The following is a 15,894-nucleotide window of genomic DNA, read 5'->3' as shown; positions in this document are numbered from 1 at the left end:
AAGAATTAACATTTTAACTTAAAAGTAATAGGTGTGGGTGAGGATATAAGAATTAATTGGTCATAGAAATTTATTTGGTATATAATGCTTCCCATAATTCAGTAGGTATTCCTTTTTAATAACTATGTCATTAACATGGCGTATTGTTTCAGAGTTCATTAATTCTTATAGTAGACACTAAAGCAGGTGAGCACTTGTATCTCTGGGTCATGATAGCTCTGGGCTGAAGGTGTCTCTTTCAAGAGATGTCCTAATGTGAAAGAGCCATGAAGCTCTCTGGATCCGCTGAGTCCAGGTCAATACCATGTCCATTATTATTTTCTTTTCTTTAAATTTTATTTATTTATTTATTTATTTTTGGCTGCATTGGGTCTTCGTTGCTACGCACAGGCTTTCTGTAATTGTAGTGAGCAGGGGCTTCTCTTGTTGCAGAGCACAGGCTCTAGGCGCATGGGCTTCAGTGGTTGTGGCTCATGGGCTCAGCAGTTGTGGCTCACGGGCTGTAGCACGCAGGCTCAGTAGTTGTGGTGCACGGGCTTAGTTGCTCCGTGGCATGTGGGATCTTCCCAGACTAGAGCTCGAACCCATGTCCCCTGCATTGGCAGGCGGATTCTTAACTGCTGCACCACCAGGGAAGCCCACATGCATTATTGTTGTTTCACCCGGTAGTTCCATAGAAGTTATGCTGCTGTTTGACCCACTCAACTCTGGAGATCTGGAGTCTAGAGGTGAAAGATTTTGGTTCTTCCGTGCCTGTTTACATAGGATTTTGAGCCATTTAGGATGTTTTTAAACAGGGTTAGGTGAGATTGAATGTGTTTCCCTTCTGTGAGACTTGATGAAGTGTAATTGTAGATACTATTGGAATATATAAGGACTTCTCATAATTAGAGGAGAGGACTTCCTAGACCAAAGGAGAAAGTTCAGAGAAATATTGTGATTCCAGAATAAAAAGGACCAAGCATATTATGTTAGGGGAAAAGACAGGTGGGACTGGGAAGAAGCCAGAGACACTGGGTTACTTGTTAAAGACAGACAGAAAGACACTGCTCCTGGGGTTTCTTAGAACGGTTGGTCTTCTGCATTTCTTTGGCCTTCTACTGGGAATATGAACTCTAGACAAACCAGGCAAATTACCTCAAAGAGGATTTCACTTCTAAAACATGTTGTTGTGAACGATCTTCCTTCTGAAGATATGCCTATTTTATTAATATACCTTTTCAAAAAATCTATTGATAGAGTACCTCTGATTGGAGGCTTATAGTAATATCTCATTTGTATAGTATTAATATTTAAAAAAAATTTACAACACCTTTATGAGGGAGGTAAGGCAGGGTTCATCGTTCCTACTTGGCAGATTAGAAACCTGAGGCTGAAGTGACTTGCCTGAGACCACATGGCTTGTTTTCACAAAACTCAGACTAGAACTCTTCACTCTTCCCTTCGTGTTCTTTCTAAAAGTCTGTAATCATTTGGCTTCTGTATTGAAGCCCCTTTTACAATTCGGACATGCCATAGATGCCAGACTTACTTTAACCTAAGCGTTTCATTTTGGAGGAGCAGTGGACAAGCTGCTGTGGCTGACCTCTCTCCATTCCAGCAGCAGGAGTCCAGCCGTGCCTCCCCAAATGTGGTAAAGGCTTTGTGTTCGCTCATGATCGAGGCTACATTTTGAACAGGATAAGATTAAAGTTCTGTTTAAGAACAAGCTTTATGTCTAGTCACAGTTGTTAGCAGTTGGGAGGGTAGAGGAGAGAACCTCTGTCTGACACTCCCCTCTGTGGATTCTCCCCACGGCTGCTTTCTTTGTCTGAATAACATAGCTTAAGATGTGTTAGCAGAGAGAAGAAGATAGATGAAGGAAATAAATGTACAGACAGGCATATGGTAATTCTGTTGTTTTGCTGTAAAAGCATTTCTTTGAAAAGAAAAAGAATAATTCGTGGAATACACCTGGTTTTCTTTTTTGGTCTCATTATACGTATCCGGTATACGTCTTGACTAATAGCAGGTATTCAGTACTTTGCTCTAGGTGTGGGTGGGCGACCATGCTGTTCTAGGGCAGACCATGAGTTCTAGCTTTTGCGTTTCTCTCTGAAAAAGGGACAGAGCTTTCTTTGTGGAAGCTTTGCCTTTCCTGATACTGGACTTAGAGGCTAGAAATGTCTCTGAAATTCCCTTTCTTGCCCTCAGAATTGTTATGAGTTGATGACTTACGAATTATTTAAACCCTTATGGAGCATATTTATATTTTGAGGCTATAGTTTTTCTTAGGATGATGAGTCTCATGAACATCTTGCCCTATTTATAAGGCATTTAAACCTTTATCTTTCCTACAGCACTCTATCTTTTGAGTTTGGGCTAATATTTAATGACTAAGCCAATATGAAGAGTTTTGGCTTAGCTTTTTAATGCTGTATTTTAGATTTTTTTCCCCCTTAGAGCTTTGTTGTTTTGTTATATCTCAAAATCTGGATAGGTTCAGGAAAATATACAAGTATTTACCTTACTCCTCTCTGGTCCCTTTTTATGCCCTGCCAGTGAGTGAAGAACTCACTGTAGAATAAAAGTGGTCCACGTTGATTTTCAGTATCAGAGCACATGATCACAAATCTATGTATATCTGTAAGACATACGGATTTTTATTGAAACTAAGAATGAAGTATAGTGTGTCAGCTATCATACTAAGCTTCTTTTAGGATAAAATGCAAGCAGGCTCCTTGAAAAGATTTTAAAATTTATTCTTATAGAAGAACTGTGGTTTTAGCTTGGAGCTAATCATTAATCAGTTTTAATCATTTGTAAAAATAATGGTACCTTATAGCCTGACATCCTCAAGAATTACAGCACATCTCAATTATAGGTTGACATTGCTGGTAGTACTCCCTAATTTGATTTCATTTCATGAACACATTTTTATTGAGCCAGATGAACTCAGACACCACCCTGTGGTAAAATATTTTAAGGTCGTCTCAGGATTCATGTGCTTGGATCCAGAATTTCAGGAGTATTTGACCCTTCTTTCAGGTCAGTTCTCAAAACTGAACCACATTCAAAGTGTAGATACTTGGTAATTCAGATGCATCCTGGCACTACCTTACAAAGGCTAATACAGAACATTAGAGTATGTTTCAAGCTCATCCACAGTGTATGGATCCTGTTTGCCATTGTAATTTTCTGGTCCATGAACTGTGTCTGCGGTTCCTCAAACCCTGTAATTCTCGTGAGCTCAGAGCAGTGCAGCGATAGGAAAGGAACGCAGAATGTGGTTCCGTCTGCTCAGTCGGCAAATCAAGTTTGAATCTGATTTTATTTTTTCCCATGTCGATTCGCTTGTCTGATCAGTTAACTTATTGCGTCACCAAGAAAATCCAATCTTGTGAGCCACAAGGGTCTAACAAGTTGTCCTGCTATGTCCCCAATTCCAGAACATCCTTGACTTGACAGTGCTACTCAGTAAGTCTGATCAGCCAGTTTGCATTACCTGAATACTTGACATAAACACTATAACAACAAAACATCTAAGTAGTTTTACTAAAAACATTATTCTATAAATAGGAACTGAGGGACATTCTAGATGTTTATTGTTTCTAGCATCATGTCATGTGGTGAACCTGACTTAGAAGGGTCACAGCAGAAACTCTCCTGACAAAAAGCATAGTGGGGATGGGGCACACCAACCTTCACTATTGACCAGAATCAACTCAGAACTTCACTGCATTTTATCACAGGTGCCCTGTTAGTAGCAAGTGAACTCAGTGTTTTCATATTTACAGTAAAACTCTTAATTTTCTCACTGAAAATGGTTGTTTTAATTCATTAAGTAATTAATAAAGGATATTATTTGTTATAAGTCCCAAATAGACCACACCAAGTTAATTTGGCTGCTTTGGGCCCAAGGTTGCATAATGGATAACCATACTCAAGAAGGATGCAACCCAAAAATGACACTGGCTTTTGTCTTTTGACGTCCCTGTGCCTGTAAACGAAGTGCCTTTAGAAACCCCGGCTTCATAGGGACTTATAAGAACATTTTGGTCCTCCTATTAGATGACAAATTTCAGCGGCCAGCCAGATCTTTCCTGAGGTTCTTTGATCATCAGAGTGTACAATTCAGTTCAAAACACTTTTATATGATTTTTTTTTCCAGCTACCAGACTTAGGGGTGGAGACAAGGCTGGGAATGGCCACTGCTGCAGTTTGAGCTTATGGCGGCCTCCAGTTCCAGAGACCACTGGGCATAGGCTAGGAGTGGACACTAGAACATCAATATCCAATCTCGTATGAGCGTAGTCTCAGGATCCATCATGTCATTTAAACAGTGTATGCCGTGAAACAGGAGGATAAATAAATTGCCCCCCAGCAAACTGCAGATTTTTAAAACTCTGGAGACCTCAATTGAGAAGGTGTTTCTAAGGCCTCAGAACCTGCAATTTAGTTTTGGTATATGAAAGAAGTGGTATTAGTTGGGGTGGAGAAAGGAGATTTTTGTTGTGTTTTGGTGTTGCTTAGTTTTAAGGAACATTCATTCATTGGAAAGAGGACCTTTTTTGGTGATCCTGGAAACTGGAAACTCTGTTAGCTTATTAATTTGTACAGAATGTGGATGAGAAGCTGAGCTCTGGACCAGAGTGTTGGATTCTGGGAACTCTATTGATTGCTGGGGTTCCTGCACAATTAGGGCTTCACTGACAGAGGAAGTGTTTGGGTTGGTAATCGATTCTGTGCTAATGACAAAAGTCCAGGAATTCCAACTCTGTCTGATGTGAAGCTTGAAATTTGAAAGTCATCGGGGTATAAAAATCCATATATCCAAATCTAACCTATTTCCCTGTCAGTAAGATCAATTTTTAAAAAAAATAGATGCAGGATTATTTCCAAAAGCAAATAATCTGTTTTTTAAAAAATTCTATAATTCTAGAATATTTTAACTTACGATAACTTGTTTTTGTGAGTCCACAAAGTATTTTTTATTTCAAAAGCTGGACTGAACTACCCAATATGTTTCTATCTATTCAGTCTGTTTGTCCCTCCCACCTCATCCCATTATTCATACCCCTGTTATACCCCACGCTTTTTCATCCCTTACAAAATAAATGGGAAAGGTTCACACTGTGGACACTGACACACAGGCGTCATTCTCTCCTACGCACTTCCACGGTCCACACCCCACCGTGTGCTAAGGGGCCTTCCTTACTGCCACTTGAGTCTGCCTGTCGGATCCCATCCTCCCTCCTACTTGTGCCTATTTTGACGGCAGTACTTCTGCCTGAGCTTCTCATTTCCTCATAGAAATTGTGTTCTTTCCTCTCTTCTCTTTTACCCCAAATTCTCTTTCAGAATTCATAGAACACAAGCCTGAATAGAGCTCAATTGGGTGATTTGTCCCATTTTAGTAATATCCTATTGATACTTGTTTGACATAATTAACTTAGTAAATATTCTGAGTTATATATATATTTTAAATAAATTTATTTATTTATGTCTGTATTGGGTCTTCGTTGCTGCGCACGGGCTTTCTCTAGTTGCGGCGAGCGGGGGCTATTCTTCGTTGCAGTGCGCGGGCTTCTCATTGCAGTGGCTTCTCATGCTGCAGAGCACGGGCTCTAGGCGTGAGGGCTTCAGTAGTTGTGGCATGTGGGCTCAGTAGTTGTGGCTCGCGGGCTCTAGAGTGCAGGCTCAGTAGTTGTGGCGCACGGGCTTGTTTGCTCCGTGGCATGTGGGATCTTCCCAGACCAGGGCTCGAACCCATGTCCCCTTCATTGGCAGGTGGATTCTTAACCACTGTGCCACCAGGGAAGCCCTGGTCATTTGTTTTATAAAATTTCCCACATTCTGATTTCATCCCCATAGCATTTAAAAAAAAATATTCCTCTTTTCCTTAAATTTCTTGAAACTGGTGGTTAGATCAAGAATCTGGATAAGATTTTGGATCATTTAAAGCCAAGAACAAAAGTGATCCGTCTTACATTCTACCTAATACCTGGGCAGTATTCTCAAAACTGTCAAGATCATCAGAAACAAAGTCAGCAAAAGTGTCACAATGTAGAGTAGCCTAAGGGAGATATAATGACTGAATGTAATGTAGGATCCTGGATTGGATCCTGGCATAGAAAAATAAAGTACATTAAGGAAAACTAAGGAAATCAGAATAAAGAATGAACTTAATAATAATGTATCAATATTGGCTCATTAATTTGGAATATTTGGAAGTATTCCAAACTAATGTAAGATGTTAGCAGTATGGGAAATTGTGTTTGGGATACATGGGAACTCCACTATGTTCATATTTTTCCTGTAGATACAAAATTATTCTAAAATTAAAGTTTATTTTTAAAAAGTCACTTATTCTCTCACTTACCCCTTCCCCAGTTGTGGAGAGCCAGGCATTTGTGGTTGCCATAGAAATGAACCATAAAAAGACTGTTCTTATTAACAGACTGCACTCCTGCTCAGAGAAGCCAGGGGTATGTTTGACTGAAGACTCAAGTTTTGGATTTTCTTACCCATTAAAAGGAAATAGAGAAGCTAAAGCATCTATTATAAATAAAGCTTCAAACAGAGCAAGCGTCAGTTTCGGGAGAATGTTCCCCTCCCTCGTATTTTTCAAATAATCTGTAATTGTACTGTCCACCCCAGCCACACACTTCAGAAGCCTCTTCGTGCAACTGCAAGAAATAAAAACACAATCTCTTCTTTTATGAACTGTAAAAAAAAAAAAAAAAAAAAAGTCCATCTTTTCCCTCACTGATTTGAGATGGTACTGTCACTAAACTTCCATATTAATGCCACCATTTTAAATTCTAATGAAATAAAGAAAGTCACTGTAGTGTAGTTCGTTACTAATGAGCTAAATGTTTGAATCCCAATTTTTTGAACGATGATTTTGCTTCATTTTAAACTTTTTTTTTCCCTTTCAGATCTGGCAAGAAAAAAAATACACATTTGCTCTTTGTTTTTATAATCCCTGAGAACTTCAAAGGTATGTGCCTGTTGGATATATTATCTGCTTTTTCCCCAAATAGAAATCATGAGGTCAATATTTAATACAAAGATTCTTAGGTTGTCTTTCAGGTCAAGGAGCTGATATTACTTTATCTGAACCACTGACAATGGAAAAAATGAGTGTTGTGATAAAATACTGGAAAACATGTCTCTCAAATACTGGTGAGTGAAAAGCAGGTTTCCAAGGGTTAGAAAAATTCTAAGATTCTACAAAAGTTGTATTTATACATTTTCATGTTGGTTTTCCACTTACGCCTTTTATTTGTTAAGGATTAACTGTATGCTATATACATGTAATCCTTATTAAACATAGTGTGAAGAAAACAAGTGTGAATAAAATAAAGGGAAACATACGTTCTATACCTGTGAAGAAAAAGCTTGTCCTCAAAGGTTTAAAATGTGCACAAGGGACAAATGCAGTGTTGTGGTTAAGCACAGGTTTTTTTTGGTTTTGGGGTTTTTTTTTTTTGGTAGCCTAGCTTCTTAGTCACTTGAATGGAATTATTCATGCTTTGTGCTGTATGATTGTCTAAAAGCCAGAGCCACTAACCTTGAGTTTTTGTGCTTTGCAAAACACTTGCATATAAATTATTTCACTTCTTTAAGTTAACAGAGTGGTTATCCTTTCTATTTTAGATTTTTAGACACAGATAATTAGTGTCAGTGCTTCAATGAGACCTCACATTTCTAAACTCTTCACCTGTATTGTATTATGTGTATTGCCAGCATCTAAACACTTAAGATAATTAAACTGCTTTAATTTGCCTTGTAAAAGGACAGACTCCAATTTCTGAAATTAAATTCTACTGGAATCATTGTTTGTCAGTGACTACTTATGATTTTTCTAGACCCAGGTTACTAGTAGGAAATCTTTTAAAATTAAGGTATTTTTCTTAAAATGGACCTGAAAGACGCTTTCAGGATTATCGTGGATAAGCTCATACTCCAGAAGATACAAGATCAGTGCACCTCTCCTTTTTTTTTAATGTCCTTCTTCAGTATCTAGGCAAGATGAGTGAGTCTGTTTTGTAACATCCCAATGGCTCCCATCCCCTGCAGGTGTCAGAGTTCTTCCTGGAAATGAAATGTGTAACTGTCTGGGACCAGAGTCCTTTTGCAGCCTCTTCTCATTTTGGTTCTCAGTGGAAATAGAGCAGCTGCTCATCACCACCTGTCTAGCACCCTTCTTATTGGTCCTAACCATGTCTCATCCAGTCATCTCAGCTCTGCTCTTAGGATGAGCAGCTGCAAAACAAACAAACAAAAACAACAGCAACAACAAAAAGCAAAAAAACCCAAAAAAACCCCACACCAAAAAACAACACAACCATCAGATGCTTTGACAATGCAGCTACTTACTGAAGACTCATACGCATTTTCTGTCTCTGACGTTTACCTGTAAATAATAAGTAAACTCGGTTGAATGCATTTTTAAGCACACCTATCACAAAGTTAGTAGAATCTGGTTGAAAGAGGATGCTGTGGAGTAACTTGTATGTAGTGGTTTAATTTTGCTTTCTCACCTGGGTAGTTCCATGCTTCACAGATTGAAATCTATAAAAATTGCTTTTTATTTAAAAAATGCTGCTTTATAAAATGTATTGAGTGAAACATGACAGCTATTTTTGATTAGGGTTTATATGCGTGATTAACATCATCCCCACCAGTGACTTTATAATTGAAATGGTTCCTCTTTTAAAACTTGCAGTTAAGAATGAAATTTCTGTGAAGCCTGAAGAACCTGAATTGCCCCTGCAGAAGTCCTGCAGTGAACACCTGAGATATTTTTCTGCTGATCTATTTGCTCGGTTAGTTTTTTTCACTTTTTCGTAGTAGCAATTTTTACTGTGTACATTTCATTAAAAAACATTTCTGGAGGGCTTATTGATTGTGCAACAGCAGCTCAAGTGCTGGGGGTGATGCAAAAGAAAGTAGCTACTTTGTGGAAGAGGGATGCAACCTGTACTACATTTCAGAATCCTGAGCTGGCACTGTGGGGACACATTACAGAAGTATCCAACTAAATATAAGGAAGCACTTCATAACCACAGGGGAGCAGGTTGAATTGTAAGGTAGTAAGTTACCCATCACTGGGCATGTTAAAGTAGAGACTGGGTTAAATAAAAGCAGTGATGTTTCAGACTTTTAAAACAATGGAATCCTAAGCTGTTATCCATCTGCCAATAAGCTTCTCCCTAATGTCTTTTTTGAACTCATGAACCTACCCCACCAATTACTGAAAATAACCCTTAAAGATGGTCTCTTTGTCTCTGTCTCTTTGAGATATTAGAACTAGCATTTAAACCTGCATTGAACTGGGGGTCATTCAAACCCTTTCAATTCTAACACTGTATGCTTATAAAAATTCTATTTTAGTGAATTTCTTTGTTTCACTTGAAGCTGATTTCCAAGGAGATTTTAGATAGAGCATAGGGCTATAAAGAATGGACACAAGTGTTGAGAACATGGATGATGATGGTGAGAATTTTGAGTTAGTCACTTCCAGAATTTGTAGAATGTGACCGTCAACTTATTTTGAACAGGGAAGAGACTTGGCAACCAATAAGCGTGGTTAAACCAAAGATGCACTTACTTAAGTAGTACAGAGATAGCAACAGCTTTCTTTATCTTATTTAGCATTTCAACCTCAAAGAAATTTACCGTATTAAACTTTTTCTGGGATATGGGGTTGGGAAGGGTTTTGGAAGGCCTTGTGATTTTCTTGTATTACTTACAACTTATTTTTGAGCCCTACTCATCTTGTATCTTTGCTCTTCCTCAGAATCCTACTACTATAACTAAAAGTCAATTTTCAAATCAAGTTATATCCCTTGTGATAAAGGAGATAATATTAGTTTGTAAGTTTTTTAGGGAAATTTTTTTTTTAATCAAATCAATGAAAATGCCTGGAGAAGTTCTAGAAAAATGGTCAAGCCAGAAAATGTCCATTAAATGACAATTTTTTTACATGGAGGTAACCTGCCGGTTGCTGATCAAGCTGCAGTAGTGTATCTTGGCCCTCTAATCCTTCGTGCTTTTCCTGTAATGTACCTTTAGATACAGTCATGTAATTTGGAATACTCATACTCAGTGAGGTTAGAATATTTTAGTCCTGCTTGTATCTGTTATTCTTTATCAGTATATTTTATTTATTTATTTATTTATTTATTTATTTATTTATTTATTTATTTTTGCGGTACGTGGGCCTCTCACTGTTGTGGCCTCTCCCATTGCGGAGCACAGGCTCCGGACGCGCAGGCTCAGTGGCCGTGGCTCACGGGCCCAGCCGCTCCGGGGCATGTGGGATCTTCCCGGACTGGGGCACGAACCCGTGTCCCCTGCATCAGCAGGCAGACTCTCAACCACTGCGCCACCAGGGAAGCCCTATCAGTATATTTTAGAATCATGATCAGTCATTGAATTTATGATGACCTTAACAATAAATTCTTTTGAAATTTTGAAATAAACTATTCTGTACCAAATACATAGGGTAAAATGGTTTGATATTTACTGCACCTTTGTATAAAGCTAGGGACTTAGAGAAGCATCCTTTGATTAGTGTATTGGTGCTTATTGTTTACTATTGCCTGACAATTTTCCTCTTTATATGGTATGATTTTCTCTTGTTTCTAGCTCTGAATCTCTAAGAAATGACATTGGGTTTGAATTAAAGGATCCGTTGTCAAATTTCGAGAAAAACAAAAAGATTTCTGTTCTTCACTCAAGCAAGGAAAAGCTGAGAAGGTGAATTTTGTTACAGCCCCTTTTTTAGCATCATTCCTTTGTAGGAAAAAATTGCTTCCATGAATTTCGTAACTTTTTATAATATTGTCAAAAGTCGGTGCGAAACTAGTAAATCTGGCAGCTGGGGAAGGTCTGGAACTGGTCCCTGCAATACATGCTACTCACTCATTCATTCATTTAGTCATTCAGCAAGTAGCTGTGAGTGTCTAATATGCCAGAATATGATTCGAGAACTGAGGTGAAAAATAAATTGTTGCCTTCAAGGAGGTCTTAGTCTAGTGCTTAGACAGACTTCTAAATAGGCTCTTAAATAGGAAATTATGTTTTAATGAATATCATGATAGAAAAGAACACACGGTAGGACACTAGGAAAGTTACCTAAGACAGAATGAGGAGGCAGGAAGGCTTTCTTGAGACGACGATAGCTAAATTGAGCTTTAAACAAAAATTGGTTTAGTTTGGTTTAGAAATCAGTGAAGGATGTTTCAAATGGCAGGAGTAGCAGGTACAGAGGCCGGCAGTGTAAGAAAGTACAGTGAATTTGTGGAACTGCAGGTGTTTTCATAGAGTTGGCCATAAGGATGCAAGTGGCAAGGGGCAAGAGATGAGAGGTAGTAGGTAAGGGCTGGGTATGTCCTGTTAAGGAATTTGAATTTCATCCTGACCTGTTCATCCTGCACTAAAGGATTTTAGCAAAGGTATGATATGATAAGATCTGTACCTTAGAATGAACGCTTGAGCAGGATGTTAGGGAGTGAATTGAATCTGGAGGCCAGGGGAGTCTGTAATAAGAAGTGATGAAATCCTGAACTACGGTGTTAGAAATGGGATAGTGAGAAGTAAGCCAGTTCTAAGTATATGAAATAGGTAGAATCAGCGTGAACGTGGCTGAAGGAGAAGTCAGGTGTAACTTCCAAGTTGATGGTGGAGCCACCGACTGACTGGGAAGTACAGTGGAATGCAGGCTGGGGGTGGGAGGTGAGTTTTGCTCTTGCTGCGTTTATATGGAGCTTCCCAGTAAGGAATTGGCCCTTAGGTTCTAGAGAAGATCCAGGCTAGAAACAGGGATTTGAGAGCTCTCAGGATACAGCATCTATTTGAAGCGGTGGATGCAGGATGGATATAATGACTTTGAAAAGCACGTAGGGAAGAGACAAGTGGGGAAGAGGCCCTTGGGGAAAACCTCAATATTTAAGGTCCAGGCAGCCGAGAAGAGATCAGGGGAAAAAGAGTTTCTAGGAAGATAAGAAGACGACCGGGAGGGAGTGGTATTGAGGAGAACAGTGGAGGAGAGAGTTTCCTAAAGGAGTGCGTGTTCAGCAATATCGCATGACACAGAGATTAAGTAAGGGAAGAACTGACAGTTGACTGTGTTTAGCAAAACGTAAATGTCACTGACCTTGGCAAAAATAATTCCCTTGGCGTGGTTAGGGAACAAGTGCCGTTGCAGAAAGATGGAGAATGAAAGGTGGGAATATGCAGATGAAAGGAAGGAGGAAAGGAAGGTGTGTGGTCTGTAAAAGGGAATTTAGGGGAGAATGAGAAATTTTGATAAGGCTGGGCCAGACTTGAATATGTTCATATTTATCTTCCAAAAGAAGACAGCTGCAAGAGAGACAGAGGTCTTAAAGATACTCATGTTTTGGTCATCTGTGGCTGCTTAAAAAATGAGACTGAAGTTGATTGGCTTGATACGTGGTTTTATGGGTTAGCAGTTTGAGCAGGACTCAGCTGGGCAATTCTTCTGCCTATGTGACATTAACTGGGGTTACTTGGTAGCCTTCAGCTGGAGGATGGTCCAGTCAGGAGGGTCTGGCGCCTTTGCAGGGATGGCTGGAAGGCTGAACGCAGCCGGGGCTCCCCAGCCTGCTAGTCTCAGGGTTGTCAGACTTCTTCCATGGCAGCCCAGGGCTCCTAGAGAGAGTGTTCCAGGGGGCAGGAAGAGGAAGCTGCGCTCTCACACGGCCTGGGACCAGAAACTGGCCCAGTGCCACTTCTACCATGTGCTCTTGGTCAGAGCAGTCACAGAGCCTACCCAGGCCTAAGGGAAGGGTATATAGACCCCACCTCTCAATGGGAGGAATGTCAAAGAATTTTAGTTCCCTTCAGGCAGTGAGGGGCGCTGGCAATGGATTTACATCCCTGAAGAGGCAGAAGGCTTTGGAATGTAGAACCAGGTGGAAGAACACCTCTTCCACTGAAAATGGAGAGAAGGAGTTAAAGCTAAGTGTGGATAAAGATGAGTCTTTTTGTTTGTTTTTTTCGTGCCCTGTGTCCTCTGCCTTCCCCAGCCGTCCCCTTCTGGAGTGTTTGTGTTCTCCCAGCTGGTGCCTGGCCTGGACTTTCTTTTTTTTTTTTTTTTTTTTAACATCTTTATTGGAGTATAATTGCTTTACAATGGTGTGTTAGTTTCTGCTGTATAACAAAGTGAATCAGCCACACCTATACACGTATGACGCAAGAGGGAAAAGATGAGTCTTTTGATGGGGCCAGAAAGGAGGAGGAAGTTGATCATTTCTGCTGAATGTGCTCCATCGTCTGCTGAAGATTAGTGGGAAAATGGTGTGGTTTTGGGCTTGATGAGATGGGCTGGTAGATGGGCTAGTCTGGTCCAAAAGGCCTTCACTCGTATGTCTGCTGCTTTAGCCAAGAGGAGACTTAGGGCCTGCTGGCCAGGCTATCCTATAGAGTTCACTAATCTGCAGTGAAATGAGAAAAATACAGTGCAATGAGTATTTTTAAAGCTATATTTTATATAGCATATTCTAAGATTGTGTTTTCCATACTTTATTTGATGTTAAAATCATGGTGATATTAGTAACTGGTTTGCAACAAAATGTTATTGGGAGATGGTACCTTTCTTTCATTATTTTTCATGTCTGAATCGAATGTTGGCAATCCTTTATTGGTCCCCCAAAGTTCTGTGTTGTTTTTCTTTTTTAATTTTAGTGGTTGATGAAAACTAAAATCTGAGAACCACTAGTCTAGAGGACTACAAAGATGCTTTGGGGGGTGTCCGCCCCTGTTGCATTATTTAAAGGGCTAGAAATCTTTGTTTCCCAGAAAGAAAAGCTGTAACCAGGAACTGACCCCTCCACTTAGAGATTTGCTTGGGAGATACCAGAAAGTAACAATCCGTCCCTGATTACTTTATGCCGTTTCCTCTTCTTAACCCTTCTGATTATGGCTGTGAATCTTAAAATAGATGCTTCTAGTCTATTTCTCTTCCTTTTTCTCCTCCTCCTCCCAGTCAGCTGCTTTACTTATGGTTTTGTCTTTTTTGCTTTGTTTTGCTCTTTTTTGTTTTTAAGCAGCATAGGTAACATGATATTTGCTAATGTTGAGGAAATAATGATCCCAGCTGATGGTTTTGAATACTTGCATTTGGGAATTTCTTTTTTAAACAACTCTACCATCTCTGTTTTTTTAATTAGAACAGATTAATAAAAATTGGCTAATACTAATATTCTTGATGAAATCCCTTTCATTACGCATGTTTTAAATATATAAATATGTCTTTATCTTGATAAGGTGTATACTTTGCAGTGCGATACCTTCATTTTGTTTGTGTATCTGTGAGTCCAAAATGGTGGCAGTTTAATCATTTTCAGGATGTCACTCACTTGAAGTGAAAGTGAGTTTTGCTGTAGTTTCTCACAAATGAAGGCTTTTCCAGGGCTGGAAAGACTTTTCAAGTCTTAGAAATTTAAGGAAGGTAGAATAGGAAGTTCTCAGAGGGTCTGAGGTCATATGTGGCCAAGAGACCTCTCTCTGTGAGTTCTTGATTGCCTGAGACACATTTGTACAGAGGAGAGACCAAGGACGTAGTTTGGACCAAGACCTTTGGCTTTAAATGCCATTCAGCCTCTTAGAATCACTTTTAGCTGGTTCTTTCCCTGATTTATTTGGACTGGGTCATAACCAAGCTGGCTTCTGTGGTAGATGACAAAAACAAAACACATTTTTGCCTGTTGTTGCCTATTGCTGCTTCCATACACAAAGGAAAAAGAAAACAGCAGGACCCTGTGGGGCCCCTGAGCTGGGTATCCTACTTTTTTGAGCCAACATTAACATCCTTCACAAAGGTTCTCTAACACCATATACAAAAATAAACTCAAAATGGTTTAAAGGCCTGAATGTAAGACTGGATACTACAAAACTCCTAGAGGAGAACATAGGCAGAACACTCTTTGGCATAAATCACAGCATTAGTTTTTTGGATCCGTCTCCTAGAGTAAGGGAAATAAAAACAAAAATAAACAAATGGGACCTAATTAAACTTAAAAGCTTTTGCACAGCAAAGGAAACCATATACAAAATGAATAGACCACCTATGGACTGAGAGAAAATATTTGCAAATGATGCTACCGACAAGGGGTTAGTTTCCAAAATATACAAACAGCTCATACAGCTTAATATCAAAAAAACAAACAATCCAATCAAAAAATGGACAGAAGATCTAAATAGACATTTCTCCAGAGAAGACATAACAGATGGCCAGCGGGCACATGAAAAGATGCTCAACATCCCTAATCATTAGAGAAATGCAGATCAAAACTACAATGAGGTATCACCTCACACCAGTCAGAGTGGCCATCATTAAAAAGTTTACAAACAATAAATGCTGGAGAGGGCGTGGAGAAAAAAGAAACCCTCTTACACTGTTGGTGGGGATGTAAGTTGGTGCAGCCACTATGGAGAACAGTGTGGAGGTTTCAGCAGTCCCATTCCTGGGCATATATCTGGAGAAAACTCTACTTTGAAAATATACATGCACCCCAGTGTTCATAGCAGCACTATATACAATAGCCAAGACATGCAAGCAACCTAAATTTCCATCAACAGGTGAATGGATAAAGAAGATGTGGGGTGTGTGTGTGTGTGTGTGTGTGTGTGTGTGTGTGTGTATGGTGGAATATTACTCAGCTATAAAAAGTGAAATAATGCCATTTGCGGCAACATGGATGGTGCTAGAGATTATCATATTAAGTGAAGTAAATCAGATAAAGACAGATATGATATTACTTATATGTGGAATCTAAAATAATGATACAAATGAACTTATTTACAAATCAGAAATAGACTCACAGGCTTAGAAAACAAACTTATGGTTACCAAAGGGGATAGTGGAGAGGGGGAGAGATA

The 15,894-nt window shown here is 39.4% G+C and overlaps 1 protein-coding gene across 6 annotated transcripts in view; it reads left to right on the top strand.

The window, feature by feature from the left end:
* The window catches only part of SOHLH2 (spermatogenesis and oogenesis specific basic helix-loop-helix 2), a 62,768-nt gene that overhangs the window by 31,896 nt on the left and 14,978 nt on the right, over positions 1 to 15,894 (top strand). For all 6 annotated transcript variants that reach the window (XM_073795062.1, XM_073795064.1, XM_073795061.1 and 3 more), the window contains 4 exons: positions 6,921 to 6,982; positions 7,063 to 7,167; positions 8,714 to 8,813; positions 10,639 to 10,749. In XM_073795062.1, the coding sequence (XP_073651163.1) occupies positions 6,921 to 6,982; positions 7,063 to 7,167; positions 8,714 to 8,813; positions 10,639 to 10,749 (378 nt within the window). The remainder of the gene's footprint in view (positions 1 to 6,920; positions 6,983 to 7,062; positions 7,168 to 8,713; positions 8,814 to 10,638; positions 10,750 to 15,894) is intronic.

This window comes from Tursiops truncatus, chromosome 18 (assembly GCF_011762595.2).
Source record: "Tursiops truncatus isolate mTurTru1 chromosome 18, mTurTru1.mat.Y, whole genome shotgun sequence".
Taxonomy (NCBI): Eukaryota; Metazoa; Chordata; class Mammalia; order Artiodactyla; family Delphinidae; genus Tursiops; species Tursiops truncatus.
The sequence above is the reverse complement of the archived record's forward strand: the minus strand, read 5'-3'. Positions and strand labels throughout refer to the sequence as shown.